General features: G+C 50.4%; 1 protein-coding gene across 1 annotated transcript in view; it reads right to left on the bottom strand.

Annotated features, from left to right (window-relative positions):
* ACVR1B (activin A receptor type 1B) overlaps nucleotides 1-16,261 on the bottom strand; it is a 35,549-nt gene that overhangs the window by 9,176 nt on the left and 10,112 nt on the right. The window contains exons 2-6 of the mRNA XM_045829375.1: nucleotides 9,674-9,913; nucleotides 8,624-8,872; nucleotides 5,606-5,836; nucleotides 2,416-2,583; nucleotides 1,232-1,388 (exon numbers count right to left, since the gene is read on the bottom strand). Coding sequence (XP_045685331.1) covers nucleotides 1,232-1,388; nucleotides 2,416-2,583; nucleotides 5,606-5,836; nucleotides 8,624-8,872; nucleotides 9,674-9,913 — 1,045 coding nt within the window. The remainder of the gene's footprint in view (nucleotides 1-1,231; nucleotides 1,389-2,415; nucleotides 2,584-5,605; nucleotides 5,837-8,623; nucleotides 8,873-9,673; nucleotides 9,914-16,261) is intronic.

The following is a 16,261-nucleotide window of genomic DNA, read 5'->3' on the forward strand; positions in this document are numbered from 1 at the left end:
TGGCATGGGCTCCTCGCATTTGTGCCTCTACTTTTCAGCCATCAAGACTGACTTCTAGCATGTTTTGATTTATTGGCAGAGGCACTTGTATCATGGGTCACAGGGCAATAATAATACAGAATATCCAGTAGCTACTGGGGTCTTGGTCTTGGACTTTATTAAATACAGTCACAGTGATGGGGTGAGCTTAAATTTCATTCTGCACTTTTTAAAAATCTTACCTGATTATAGATATATGAAAATTAATTCTAGATAGTCATCAAAGTCCCTCTCAGCTAATGAGCACTACTCGATCCGTCCCCCTACACAAACACACAAGTAATGCAAAACAGGCACTGCCCCAGGCCTCACATTTTGGGGCCTGGGTCATTCACTCATTCAGCTCAAAAGGAAGGGGAAAAGCAGCAGAAGAAATTTAGTGAAATTCACAGAGATTCAGCAGGTAAACAGGCCTCCTCTCCCTTCCTATTAAAAGACAGTTCTGCCCTGGTTGGTGTGGCTCAGTGGACTGAGTGTTGGCCTGCAAACCAAGAAGTTGTTAGTTTGATTCCCAGTCAGGGCACATGCCTGAGTTGCAGGCCAGGTCCCCAGTCAGGGGTGTGCCAGAGGCAACCTACTGATGTATCACTCGCACATCGATTTTTCTCCCTCTCTTTCTCCCTTCCTCCTCCTTTCTCTAAAAATAAATAAATAAAACCTTTTTTTAAAATTCCATTTCCAATTCATATACTCGATCTGAAATCTTAATTCCTTACTCCTTACTTCACTTCTGCATGAAGCGGGAAGCAGGCCCATAATCGTTAGGGTGCCCCCATCTCCACCCTAGATTACCTCTGCTCCAGCTCGGCAAACCTGCTCTAAACCCAGAGCAAAACACGCTCTCTAGCTCCTCAGGGGTCTCTGCACAAGCCACCCCTTTGGAGAGCGACATGTCCCTCTTCCCCAGCCAAGCCTGATGCCCACCACACTCCCAGTTCTTGCTCCAGATTTTCGTCTCCGCTGCCTCCCCTGCCCGACACTACCCACACCTACATGTACATAGTTCGGGGAGCCGGGCTCCTGCATCTGTGTCTGCCGGATGTAACCATGCAGCTCTCCAGTGTGGGGAGTGGGTGTTCCAATTTCAGTCATCTGAGAGCCAGGCCCACACCTCCCCTTCATGCCCCTCCTCCTGCCCGGCGGGCTGCTCGGCACAGGTGCAGGGTGAGGGCAGGGCCCCAGGCCTTCCTACCGTTTGGTGCCCACCCTCTGGTTCGGGGCGATGTCAATGGTGTCGGTGACTGCGTCGTGTCGGACGGCCAGCCCCAGGTCTGCGATGGCGCACATGCCGTTTTTCTTCACTAGGATGTTCTTCGACTTTAAGTCTCGATGAGCAATTCCAGGCTTCCCTGGCAGAGAGAAAAACAGGGGTCTTTAAAGAAAGGTAGTAAAAATATTAAAAGCAAGAGTCTGCAGCCACAGTGAAAGGAAGGTTGCATGGATTCAAGTCCTGGCTTTTCCTCCTCCTAACTCAGGAACCCTGGGAAGGCGGCTTAACCCTTTGTCTTCTCATCCATGAAACAAGACTGTCACCAGTACTCACTTCATGGGAATGTCGTGAGGACTAAATGCATTAATGCAGGTAAGTAATGAGGTTCGAAGGGCACGGGTATTAGCTAACATTACTATTAAAACTACTACTCGTCTTCCCTGAACTAGTATGCTCAGTAGTGAAGTGCTGAGAAATTCAAACAGAAACTGCTGTTGGGTAGATTCTTAGAATCAAACAAAACCACCAATTAACTAATAAGGACTGCTAACACCACCACAGAGGATAGGATCGGGACCAGACTTGAATGGCACGTTTTCTGCCAGTGAGCACTGCTGCCCTGGCCGACTGGGCACCAGGGAACACACCCTGCCGCAGTGACAAGACCCAGCGTTCCCCACGGGCCGACGTTTCAGCCAATGAGCAGGGGTGCTCCCGTCTTCTCCTCCAGGAAAACCTGCCCAGGCTGGTCTGACCCACCAAGCCGTCTTTAGAGGCCAGCTGCCCCCAACAACGAAAGTGTGAAATTACTAAACTGCTGCTCCCGTCGCACGAGTTTGCTGACTCTTCCTAGTCCCACGTGCCCTGTGGGGTGGGCCTCTGAGATGGTTCCTCAGCGAACAGCGACCGACAGCAATGCCTGGCCACAGAACAAACGCTTCCACCAAGTCCCAGAGGGAGTTCAGAAGACAGGCGGCAAGAACCCCCTGGAGATCCTCTTGTTTTCAGTCAAGTAAGGTTCCAACCTCCCTCCTTTAGTTTAGACCACAGCTCCTGAGGTCCAGCTCCAACTTTCCCAGTAAGAACGAGTTCTGGGAGCTACCTCAGGACCGTGCAGGGCTCCAAAGCCTCCCTGCCTTCACTGCTCCTCAGCTGGGTCCACTCACCTTGGGTGCCCACGATCTCCATGTGCAGGTGGGCCAGCCCGCTGGCAGCAGACAGGGCCAGCTTGATCATCCCCTCAATCGTCACTGTGTACCGGTTAAGATAATCGAACAGGGAGCCATGCTCGTGATAGTCGGAGACGAGCCACAGCTGAGTCCAGGTGCCATTATCTGCAGAGGATCGCAGAGGACCACAGAGGTTAGGGCAGGAAAGACGGAGTATGTGCACTCCAATGAGACTCCTGCTTCCCACTCTCGCCGCCGCACCTCCTGAGGCCAACTCTACACCTGCTTCGTCCACGGGTGTCTACAAGTTTTAGGCTCCAGGAAGGACAGAAGAACGACATTTCCTTCTCAGACCTGCTCCTTTATTTCTTGTAGGCGGCTACTGGACACTGCACAGCATTCCATCATGAAACCGAACGGAAGTGTGCGGCATCCAGGAGAGGAAGCGTGTGCTCGGGAGTGACAGGTAACACCTGCAGCAAGGCTTCTGATCCTGACAACACCCACTCGCCCACATGCCAGCGACCACGGCCGGATGCACTCTCCACCACCCTAGAGGGAGGCTACGCAGGCCCTGCTCTGTGCTCCCAGAGCCTTTTCTAAAAGATTAAATTTACTAGGGTTACATCGGTTAATAAAATTATACAGGTTTCAGGTGTACAATTCTATAACACATCATCCGTACATTGTTGCATATGCTCACCACCCCAAGCCAAGTCTCCTTCCATCACCATTCATTCCCCCCTACCCTCTTCCACCTCCCCAACCCCTGTTCTCCAAAGACCCTCTGAGCATAGCCCGGCCCGGCTCAGCACCTGTCTCATTTACAGCATCTCTACCCTAAGTCCATTGCTCTTACCAGGCTATGAGCCTTCTCTGAGAGTAGGAAAGAGTTCCTTTGTGCACTGTTGTGTTCCAGGCCAAAACCACTTTTCAGTGCGCGATGAGCACACATCAGGTGTTCCAGAGAGGGCGTCTCACCCTCGGGAGAGCAATGGAAGGTTGAGAGCGCACACTCTCATGTGTGATGTGTCTGGTGTGTGCGCACGTGCAAGCGTGTGCATGCAGTGAGGAGGGGGAGGGGAGGGAGGAAACCAGCCCTGGCCCTAGCTCATGTGACCAGAGCGTTGTCTGACACACCGAGGTTGTGGGTTCCATCTCTGGGCAAAGCACATACAAGGAGCAACCAACGAATGCCTAAATAAGTGGAACAACAAATCAATGTTTCTCTCTCCCTTAAAAAAAAATCAACAAAAAAATTATTAAAAAAGGAAAACCAAAGGCTGGTAATCTAAGTTATGTTGCCGTCAACAAGAAAACTGAAAATTGAATTGAGACCCAAATTCCAGGCCAGGGCTGGTTCCAGGACGTTATACTACACAGGGAGGGGCAAAAGTACGTTCACAGTTGTTCGTATGGAAAACAATACAACGATTAATAAATAAGAATACAAAAATAAAGTGTTTCACATACTCACAACTGTAAACCTACTTTCGTCCCACCTTGTACATACTGTGTTAAGACAGCAAGATGGAAGGGGTCTGACTTTTCTCCTCCCCTGGCCCTTGCGTGGGTTCCGACAGCCAGATCCCTACCCACGCAGCTGCCAGACTCCATGAAGGGAGCGGCTTCTGGGGAGGCGCCAACCTTGGCCTCTCGGATTATAAACCAGGGGCCCGCCCAACACACCCCTCTTGCACTCCAACCAGCCCCGAAGTCTGGAGAACACTACCCACAAGTTAAAAGGGAAGACGTCTTTCGATCCTTTAAAATATAGGTAAGGCTTAAATTTTATCAAAAGATAACGTTGTTTTAAAAAGGAGCAGCTTATTCACAAGGAATGAAAAATGCTCTCTTCCCCTTCCTCCCTTGTGCACCGAGTCCAAGGCTCTTCAGCCTGGGGCGGTGGAGGTCACTGCAGCCCCCACTGCAACGTGCGAACAAGCAGCCTGCCACCGCTTCAGGAAGGAAAAATAAACACTGAGCATCTTCGCAGGCTCTGCAGACACTAACTTCTAGAAATCACTGTGCTACGAGGGCGAACTATGTCACAACTGCCAGAGAGACCACCCCCTCACGGCCTTTGACTCCTAGTGCACGACCTGCCCACATGTCGGCTGTCCCCCTTCCTGGGGGCTGTGAGGGCAGGGACTGCATTTTGTTCTTCTGTATGATGACCCAAGAAGCTGGCAGAGGTCCTAGCCCGTAGCCATCAACAGGCATTATTGTACGAATGAATGAATGAATGAATGAAATGTCAGTTGCCACCCACTATCTCATAACAAAATACAATCCTCTCAAAAAGACCCTTGGAACCTGGCCTCCGTGACCTCACCCCTGTCTTTTGCTGTAACAGAGCTGCCCCACGTTTCCTGCCGGTTCCCAAACACACTTCACCTCTGCACGCGTGTCTGGAGTGAACCTCCCACTGGTTTTTCTTCCAGACCAGCTAACCGATACCTTCGCCTCAGTTAAGCTCAGGTGTGGCCTGGCCTCCCTGGCCCTCCTCTCACTCCCAACTGCTCACTAGAAGAGTGTGTTGCCTGATCACATCCCAAATCTTTACTTTGTCTCTTTGCTAGTGAGTGAAGTCTGGAAAAATGAGGAAGTCCTGGCCATATGGGAGAGACTCAAAAATGAAAGCAAAACCAGGAGCGAGAAGGAGGAGGAAATGAGGGAACTCGGGTACAAGCGGACCCAAGGCTGAGCCTGCAGCCACGAGGCAGCACCCGGGGCAGGCGGGTCCTGGCCCCGTGGTACCCACTCCACCACGAGACTGTGCCCACAGCTGCCGAGTCACAGAACGTGCACTCTGTGCTCTGCTGGGGCCATCCTTTCCTGGCAGGAGCTGAGGCCACAATTCTTCACACTGGTTGTTTTCAAGGTAAACTTATGGGGTCCCTCGGGGACTAACCTGGGGGTGGTTAGCATCTTGGAATCGAAAGTGAGCAGACAGGGCAAGAGTTTTATCTTGTTTATCTGTTTAATAACTGTTTTTTACTTGCTTAGTAACCTGGGTTTTTGAATAAGCTTGTTGTAGAGGAAAAGTTTGAAAACTATCACTTTATTTAGATTCTCTTTCTGTGGCTACTAACTACGAAGGCACACAGAGCCGTGCTGCCCCAGGCGCCCCTCTGCTAGGACACCGTTGGCTTAGGAGCGCCCCGCGCACAGATCCAGCCCTCACCTTTGTTGTCGGCGGCAATAAACCCGAGGATGTTCTCGTGGCGCAGCATGACCGTCTGGTATATCTCTGCTTCCCGGAACCAGGACCGCTCCTCACGAGAAGAGAAAATCTTCACAGCCACGTCGCCACCCCTCCAGCGGCCGCGCCACACTTCTCCAAACCGGCCCTTGCCGATAATCTCCTGTAAAACGATGGTTCGGGCCACTGTGCGCTGGACAAAAAGGGGTAACCCTGTGGGCCAAAGAGCGGAAAGAAAGCTGACACTGTAAACCTGCTAAACTTCATCCCTCCCACTCTCGTTGCCACCTGGGAAAAGCCCTTACCACAGCACCCCAGCCTACGCTGGCTGACCGTGGAGTGCTGTGGCTGCCTTGTACCGTGTCGGGGTCATCCGCCTCACGGCTGCCCTGTACCGTGTCGGGGTCATCCGCCTCACGGCTGAGCCAAGCAGTGACAGAGAGTGAGCACGGAAAGGGAAGTGCACAGGACGAGCTGTTCCTGAGCTAAGCAACTGATCATCTCGGCATGGAGGACAGGTCTGAATAGAAATGCTTGACCAGATTCACCAACTCTGCAACTGGCCTCCTGCAGGCTGATCTACCCACATCTGCCTGCTACTGATGAAGCGGAAGGAGGGCAGAAAAGATGAAGGCGCGGCTTGAACCCTGGGCATGCCTTCTGGCTGCTCTGCTCATTCACCACTAGAGGGCAGTGCTGTGTGGCCCATGGCACCCAAACTGTGGTCAGGGCAGGAAAGGATCTGCCCTCTCTCCAAAGAGAGACCCACCCAGCATCTCCCTATCTAACCAATCACCCTAACCATGGTGACTGGTGCCTAACTCACTTCCTGTCCCGGACCAGATTAAGAAATGTTGTTACTGCCTAACTCCTGTGGATGTTAACTCCCATTTACAGTATGCTTAGCATGCATTCAGCACCATGCTAAGGGCTTTACAGTAACTATCTCACTTCCTCACAACCACCTGTAAGGTAGGTATTGTTACCATCCCCACTTTGCAGATGAGAAAACTAAGGCCCAAAGGGGGAAGGTCCAGTAACTCACTCAAATCCATATAAGCAGTAAGCAGCAATACAGGGATTAAAATCTAGAACTGTCTGACTCCAAATTTCTGCTTTCTAACTGTAACAGTATAGAACCACCAAAATGTTTCTCAAATTAGACCCCTCCTCCCCACCCTCTCTGAGCTAGTCCTAGTTCTGGCTCTTCTGTACAACACTTCCCACTGGCTGTTCTGCCTCCCACCTCGCCCTGGTCCTGCCCCACACCCCGCACACAGCCCTGCTGCACCCCGCCCTCTACCAGGAGGTTGGTAAATGAATGAATTTATCCTCCACTGCCAGAACTCCCTCCACAGGAAAACACGAGTATTTCTTTTCTCACATGAAAACTTCAAGGAGATGCCTCTCATCCTGCCAAAAAAAGCTCAGCGCCCAAGATCTTTTCCTCCTGGGTCAGCCCACTGCTCCCACCCCCGAGTGGCCACGCCACGCCGGCGTCATCATTCCCTAAACATGTGGTGAACTCACGCCTTTTTGCCCTTCAGCTCAGGTTTTCCTGGACCAGGAATGCTCCCTGCCCTACCAATTCTCTTGCAACTTTGAACTCGGTCTTCAAACCCCTCCGAACGTGTCCTCCTCTGGGAGACCCTTCCCAACAGTCCTCCCCTTCCATCCGACCTTGGCCTGGCCTCTTCCTCGTCTTCGCTCACCCCGTATCACCCAGCAGGTATTTAACGTGTATTTGTTCCTGTGAGCCAAAAGTCACGTAAGCAGCAAGGACTTACTCACTTTAAATCTACGGCATTAAAACTCCAACATCTTGGAAGCTCTGCATGTTGCAAATTAAGAATGGACTAAACCACCCAGAGAGAAACAGTTATCAATCGTTCTACCCCAGCCGACTAAGACAACGCCACACACGCCCCCTCCAGAGCCTCGGCTGGCCTTGGAGGCAGAGCTCCCTCCTGCAACAGCAGGCAGGTCGCAGGGTCAGCCAGGCAGTTCTAACCACTGCCCCACCTCGTTCATCAAACAACAAGCCATATACTTTCTCTCTTCCTACAAGAGCTTTATAAATCTATCCATCATTAAGCTCTCCATTGCAGAGCTTAATAAAAGTAAAACCACTAAAATTCAAGACCTGTCACAGCTCAAAGTATTCCTGTGCTCAAGGAGGACGTCTGGCTGTGAGTGACGGCATCATTTCCCCACAAAATAGTCTGGTCACGTGGCAAAAAAGTTATATAAACACAAAATTCTCACAAATATGATTCTATTTGTTTTAGCCAGAATGGTAACAATAACCTCTGTGGATGATTTTTTTTTCCCCAAGTGCAGAAGACCACCCTCACTAAAATAACTGAGACAGGAATGACCCAATTACCTTTATTCTAATCTAGTCTCGCAACCAGGCCCAGTGTTGGGTTCAGTCCCCTCACCTGGGAAAGCTCGGTCACCGACAGGCAGCACAAGAAATGGCGCTGATGCCATGCTGCCCTTGTTTAACCCCCACCACAACCCCTGGGCAACCGGTACAAGTCAATGATTCACCAAACCCCTGCTCTCAGCTTCACTCAGTGCCCTTAAAGTCCCCTGGCGGTCGCTCAGAGATCAGCGAATAGCCGTCACACCTCACAGGAACTCGGCACACTCCTGTTTCTCAAAAGCAGCCCTTGAACTGAGCACTCCACCACTCAGGTGGAACCAGATGAATTTTAATAGCTGGATGGTTCCAGAACTTGAAGGGAGGCAGGGTTTCTGGAAGGGAGAGTTTTACACATGACCTCTGGAATCCCAGGGAGTGAAAGATTTTCTGTGACCCTCATTATCTGATGTTACTTGCACGTCAGACTCCAAAAGTATGGGGAAGCATGAAACGGAATGACTCAACACTGCTAGAAACAAGTGTAAGGTCCAGCCTTCTCCACAAACGCTCTGCCCCGCTGGGTAGCGGGGACGAAGGCCAACGACAGCCACAGTGCCCGAGGAAGTCAGTACCTGAGCCAGACCCCGACGTGGAGAGATCGTACACGAGATCCTGGAGCGTCTTGTCTTTGGAGAGGCACATCTCACAGGAGGGATCTTCCATGTCCAGCCTCTGGCGGTTGTGATAAACACGCTGGTGATAGTTAATGACCAGGAAAACGATGATGATGATGAGAAACAGGAGGAACACTGGGCCGGCAATAATGCCGACTAGCTCCACGGGGCCCCACATGGACGGGTGCTCGGGCTCCTTGAGGTGACCTGGGTCGTGTGAGAGAAGAGAGGGAAAGAACAAAGGGTAAAGACAGGGTGAGCATTGGCCTCATTCAACCTAACCGCCCCCCCGCCCCCCAACGTGAAATGCCCTTTCCCTCTCCACGTGCTCCAGGTACTCCTGACCTCTCTGGCCTTACGGGGCTGGTGTGCCTGCCCGGATGCTCTCCCATGCAGACCTCCCTAGTTAAGGAGCCCTTTGCAGCAGTCCAACCCAAAACCTGCTCTGCAATTTCATGGTGCTTTTCCCATCTCAGCACCCCAGACAGATGCCAGGACCTACTTTTCAACGTGTAACAGCTCCTTTTAAGTTCTGCTCCCGTCTGCTCCTACTCCCCTGATCGCCCCGGTAACACCCTCTCAGTGGCAGACCTGCAGAGGGTGGGATCGAATACTTTCCAGCCTTGACCACTGTCCTTTTTGCTCATCTGAGCCCTCCTTCCCATTTTGGCCCCATCCCCACCCCGACGGCTCCGGGGCTGCCTCCTTCAGGATCAGCCCCACACCCTCCCCTGGGACCCCTGCCTGGCTCTCCCACTCCCCAACAGCTGCACACCATCCAAGCTGCAGCTCTTGCCTCTGGGACCAACCCAGCAACAACCTGCCTCCCTCATCCTCTGATGCACAAACCTGACATGGGAGGAATCCCATCCCCTGTCACCTCAGAGAGCTTCAAAAAGGCACCTTTACCTATCCTCAAAGGGATTGGGGAAGCGCAGAGAAGGACGAAATGAGAGGGGTGCCCTACCTCCAAGACGAGCCAATAGTCCAACAAGGGTGTCCACTCACCACTGGGAACCCTCAGGTCGATCTTGTTGCAGAAGTCGGTGTAGCAGCAGTGGGTGTTGCGCAGATCCTCAGAGCTCAGGCAGTAGAAGGGCTTCCCAGCGGGGACCAGCTCCACTTTGGGGATGCAAGTGCGCACGTGGTGCTCCATGCCGTCCAGGTTGAAGATGGACACCATGCAGGCCCCATCGGTCTCGCACGTGTAGTTGGCCTGCAGGCAGCTGGTGCATGTACACAGCAGAGCTGTAGGAAATTTGGGGGCAGATGCTGACATCAACGATCAGACCTCACCCTAGGCCATTTTCCAGACTTAGAGGATCGTTCCTTAGCACACCTGAGGTTCCCAAATAAGGAGCTTTTACAGGGCTAGGTCAAAAAGACGACATCATCGGAGGGGGCACAACCCTTCCACCTGTTCACTCAGCTCACAAGCAGGCTTTCTGGCCCTACTGTCTTCCCCTAGGTGCGCTGCTTTATGCCTGCAAGACAGAGAAACTGCCTTTGAGCTTTGCCTTAGACTTAATACAAATTATTCTATGGCTGGGAAAGATATTTTCTTTCAGATTTAGACGCCTGGGTGCAAGAACGTACCCTTGGGAGATGCAGGCCCCGCCCCCCAACACCCCCCCTACCCCCAAACCACCAAGGGCTCCGTGGAGCTATCGTGGCCCCATCTCCCTCCGCCAGCACGAGGCACGCCCACGGTTTCCGGGACGCAGTCTGCACGCACCCTGTCACGCACTCCTTTGAGGCTATGCTCTTTTTCCTGGCTAATTCTTACAGGTCCTTTAAACCTGAGCTTACACGTCGCTTCCTTTGAAAAGCTTCCCCTGACGACCCAGCATCCTCTTCTTTTAGTCCATGGCAGGTGCCCCTCTCATAAGGGGCATAAACAGTATCCTCCAAAGAGGATAATATTAGCGGCTACCTCATGAAGTTACTGTAAGGATTAAATGAGCTAATGCATAAAAAGGGCTCAATAAGTTTAACCCATTCTGAAAGGTCCATGGGTATCACTTTAAAAGCACTTTTTATATATGTATACACACATTTCTTTTTCAAACAGGCAGATTATGCGATCTTCTCTGGGACCAGTGAGTTTTGCAGGGTGTGTGGTACACGTAAGTGTAGACTATTGACAGGAAATCACTGCAAATGAACCTGGTGCCTCTGAAAGCCAGTTTGGCAGCCCAGGAGTCTGAAATCCTTTATTTATCCACCTCACAAGAATAGCACAGACGGCAGCAGTTGGTTCTCCCCAACACTGTCTCCTATGAGCCTAACCTAGCCCTGACCTCTTGGGACTGTCAGGAGGGGGGCTTCAGCCGCTACAATACTTAGGCTGGGGCTGGCAGAGCTGAAAGCAGCTCTCGCCCCACCCCCGTCAGGGGACAGAGGTGGGAGGGACCACCCAGGCCCCGGACTGCACAGTAGGTGAATACCATTTGGACACCAAGTGGAAGACATTCAAACAAGGGCCCCTGAGAAGACCTGTATGACCAGTTCCACAAAAACCGGCCTGTCATGACGGTCCCCTTCATGCTGTGAACCATCTACCCTCTCTCTTCCTCCGACAGATCCAAAGACAGATGCTAAGTACCTCAGAGTCCAAGCCCTCCCTCTCGGGCCTTCTGGCAAGGGCGCAGCGCCTGGCCACCCCAGCCCAGGAGACAAAGAAGAGGAGACAGAGGAGAGGCCGCACTGACAGGTGAGCGGGCAGCGCCGATCTCCACCGTGTGGCCTGTGGTTATTTTTTTCACAGCGTCTGATCAGATCCCTTTCTTCTGGGAGAAATTCCAAAACATGCAGCTACCTGCTGAGGGTTTGGGGAGTATACACTTTAAGTCTACAGCAGGCACTCTTCAGGTCCCAAATCACAGAAGGAGTTTTTAAAGTAAATTCCTCCTGAGTTTCAATTCCAACCCTTTCAGACACAAGAAAGACTAAGGAACCTCCTCAATAACTATTTGTTCCCTCTTTTACCCTCCTCTCGCTCACCAAGTTACTTCTGTGACCTTCCAAACACTCGATCCGAACCTCTGCGCTCACGCTGGAGTCCTGCCTGTTACCTGGAAAGCTAATGCCCGCCCCGTGTCAGCGGGGCCCTGCAAGCACCACAGGGGTTCCCTGTGGGGTGCGCACCCCTCCGTATATGCGCCAGGACGTCAGGCGGAGGGAACAGCATCGGGCCTGTCGGGAAGCGCACGGGGAACGTGCACGACTCCACAAGGGCTACTCTGCGCGCAACGGGACGCACAGGGCAGCGCAAGTCAGAGCACAACTCGCAGGCAGGAGAGCCAGAGGTCTCTGATTCCAGATACTTATTCTCTTTTCATTGGTTCGAGGCCCCTTTCACAGTGACTCATCCTGGAGAACGAACACACCCACACGTGGCTCATTATTTTTGGGAAGTACTTAGACAATCTTGGTGTAAGACAGGAAAGAGCAAAAGTGGTGAAATCTACGCGGGACAGGACGAGAGCGGAACTGGGAGCGGGGCCATGTGGGTCTGTGAGCAGGAACTGAGCAAGTCCTCGTCTGTCCGGGCCTTGGCTGCCCACCCAGAGCACACTGTTTACCTCACAGAAGCCGCATAAAGATTACCCGGACATCCCCCAAGTGCTGTGTGTGCACAGAGAAAGACTCCCTCTGCACCCCTCTGTACATCCATGTATTTTACAATGAATGAGAAGTCTGAAAAAGACCTGTTTTTAAGATAACCATCACTACTGCCCACACCCCTGAAGAGGTGTCAGTTACGGCCATTAGAGCTGCACAGGGTGTCACGCAGGAAGCAGGTCAGAAAGACCCGAGGCTCGAATGCCGCCTCTAATATCAATTACATGACTTGAGCAAGTTAGGAAACTCATGCACCCCGGTTTCCTGATCTGTGAGGTGGGCCTGGTAATAATTATGTGACAGGACTATGTAAGAATTAAATGAAATAAAAGGTGCTTAGCAAATAGATGCTCAATAAATTTTGATCCCTACTCTCAATGTAAAGCTCAAACACACACACTTAACATGTGTCGTTTTAACCACTAATTAGAAAGTAGCAAGTTTCAGCAAGAAACTGCCGCTGGAGCCTCAGCACTGCCCGTGACTAGTCGCGTGGCACTGGGCAGGTCATTTAACCTCCCTGAACCCCATTTTCCTCATGATTAATCGGGAAGAAGGAACTGAACCAGATGACCTCCAAAATCCTCCAGATGAAATTCAAACCCAGTTTATTTCTAAATTCACACTGTTCGCATCACTGGTCCGACACTGGGAAGCTCTGCTTTAAATTTTACATATCTTTTCCAGAACTTTAAAGACAGACATGGCTAGTCTTCTGTAAATACTCACTTTTCACCGAAACAAAATAAGTGACAATAAAATTATACAAACATCTGAATGCACTACAGATTTACAAGTATACTAAATCACAAACCTAATTTTGACATCTTTGAAAAACCAAATCTGTATTAATGGTAACAGCCCTTTGTAATGTTTCACACTTACTCACCAAGTGAAATCGGTCTACACACGTGTATATAAACAGCACATACCTCACAGTCACGCAGCAGAACGAACAACCAGGAAAACCAATCGCAGAAGAGTAGCAAAATCATTCCACACACAGACAAGTTCAAGAGTGGTCAGAACGAGAATCCTGCTAGCACAGCAAGCGTTGTTATTAACAAGCTAGTCAAACCTGAACTGAAGACAAAACTGCCCTGGCAGCATTTAAACTTGGTTCCAAAACACGATTAGAAGGTGGTCTGTGGTAGGAAGGAAATGCAAACTGGATCCATGAGAAAAGCTGTGTTTTGAGGAAGGCTGACAAGTCCCAACTTGGGCAGACGCCATCTGGCTGCGTGCCGCAGAGGCGCCGACACAGCCAGGTCCCGGTGAGGTGGCCTCAGTGCTGGAAGGACACCGGCTGGTCCCCTCGCTCACCCACTGCAGACCCCGGAGGACCCTCAGTGAGGCTGCCGGTCACTGGGGATTCCCAAGGATCACCTACGAGCTAGACTCGCACCACTCAGCCCAACACTAGGCCTAGACCCCCATGGCCAGGGACATGGTGCGAGAGCACGGGGGCGCATGGGGCGGGGGCGCACGGGGTGGGGATGACGGTGAAGGGTGCGAGGCACACTGCAACACACGCACGTCTGTTCCGGCAGAGAAAGGCTCACGAATGTTCCGAAACATTTTAATGCTGCAGTAGTTATGATTTTTAGCTTATATTAAGTGTTGCTTGGAGATAATAAGTCCCATCAATTAAGTTCTTGTGGGGAGCACTGTGTAGGCACACTAACCTCGCCACTTCCAACTTCACCGGGCAGCCTCCCCGGTCTGGCGTGCCCAACATTCGGTGTCCAAATTGGCGCCGCCGCCTTTACTCTTCCTGATTTCACACGCTGCTCACAAACTCCCGCTCAGCCCTCATCCTTCCAGATGACAGCATCCATCAGACAGAACAAACTGATAAGAATAGCCTACTACAACCCATGATTATTGTGCTTTATTCTTCCCTGGACCTTATCCAATCCCCCTACAACTTCCTTAGAACAAAGACCACAACTCTATACACCGCTGTGATCCTGAATAACCAAAGTGATTGTGAAAACAAAACAAAACATCGATTCCCAGTCAGGGCACATGCCTGGGTTGCAGGCCATGACCCCCAGCAACCGCACATTGATGTTTCCCTCTCTCTCTTTTCTCCCTCCCTTCCCTCTCTAAAAATAAATAAAGTCTTAAAAAAAAAAAAGAAGTGAGGTTAACACAGAATTTAAAAAAATAAAACAAAAAATGAGGGTGAAGGACTCACACTTCCTAATTTCAAAACTTACTAGTGGAGTTAAATTTAGGCATAAAAATCAATGGAATAGACTTACAAGTCCCGAAACAAACATATATATCCACAATCAACTGATTTTTGAGAAGTGTCTAGGACCTTCAGGGGCAAGACCAGTCTTCAACAAATGAGGCTGGACAACTGGCTGTCCACATGCAAGACAATAAAATCGAACCCTTACTTCCCACCATATACAAAACTAACTCAAAATGAATCAAAAATCTAAATATAAGAGCTAAAACTTATATCCTAAAACTTAAAAAAAACAAAGACAATAGGGACAAATCTTCATGACCTTGAATTTGGTAATGGTCTCTTAGATATCACACCAAAAACACACACAGCAAAACCCCCCAAAATGGGTCTTCATCAAAATTAAAAAACTTTTGTGCACCAAAGAAGAATATCAAGAGTGAAAAGAACCTACAGAATGAGAAATAATATTTGTAAATCATATCTCTAATAATGGTCCAGTCTACAGAACATATAAAGGACTCTTACAACTCAACAACAACAACAAAAATTGAAAAATGGGCAAAGGACCTGAACAGGCATATCTCCAAAGAAAATACACAAATGGCCAACAAGCACACGAAAGGATATTCACTCAACATGATCTCAAATGCAAATAAATTTCAAACTCAAATGCAAATGCAAACAATGAGATACCCCTTCACACCCAGGAGGAAGGTCGTGAGGAAGTGAAAAGGAAAGAAGCCGGGACCCTCAAACACCTCCGCGTGGTCGGTGCGGAAAACGGAGCGATGGTTCCTCGGTGCGTTAAACACTGGCTTCCCCAGTAACCCAGCAACTCTGCTCCTCGGTATGCATCCAAAGGGCTCAAAACAAGTGTTCACACAGAAACCTGGACGGCAATGTTTGTTAACAGCAGTTATGCACCATAAACAAAGGGTGGACACAACCTAAATGTCCATCAAACAATGAGTGGATGAATAAAATGTGGTATATTCATACAATGGAGTATTATTCAGCCATAAAAATGAATAAATCGATATATACTGCAATATGGATAAACTTAAAAAAACATCACGCTAAGTGAAAGAAATAACGCCTTGTCTGATTCCACGCGTATTAAGTATTCAGAAGGCACACTAGCGGCTCTCGGGGGCGGGGAGGGGGCGACTGCTGGGCGGGGCGTCTGGCTCCCCGTTGGGGTAGGGAGACAGTTCTGAAACGAGAGCGTGCTCGTGGCTCGCCTAACATTATGGAGGTCCTTAACACCGCTGAACTGCACACTTTAAAATGATGAACACTGAAACGATCAATTTTCTGTTGTATGTATTATACCACATTTTTAAACACCATAAATCTCTGCAAAACAATATACATAAAATAATCTCAATTATAAAACAAACACACCAAAAACCCAGCACATGAGACTGGAGGTCCACCGTTCTTCAGACCGTGTTCCTCCCCCACCCCGAGGCTGGCGGAGACCTTCCAGAGCCTCTGCACCCCCAGGGAGGGGGCCGGTGTCCTCTCCTTCACCGTTTTCTCACTGGCGTCCAGCACTGTGCCCAGCAAACTGCGTTGTGCTTAAGTCTTATTCAATAAATCACAGCCTAACAACTGGAAAGGGAACGGGGCTCTGCCAGAGTGGCTCAGCTCTTACCAGCTCTATGTATGTTTCTACATCATCGTCTGTAAGAGGGTGCCCCTGATTTAGCCCTGGCTGGTGTGGCTCAGTGGACTTAGTGCCAGCCTGCGAACCAAAGGGTCGCTGG

Source organism: Phyllostomus hastatus, unplaced genomic scaffold (genome assembly GCF_019186645.2).
Source record: "Phyllostomus hastatus isolate PE091 unplaced genomic scaffold, TTU_PhHast_1.1 phas_scaffold_93, whole genome shotgun sequence".
NCBI lineage: Eukaryota > Metazoa > Chordata > Mammalia > Chiroptera > Phyllostomidae > Phyllostomus > Phyllostomus hastatus.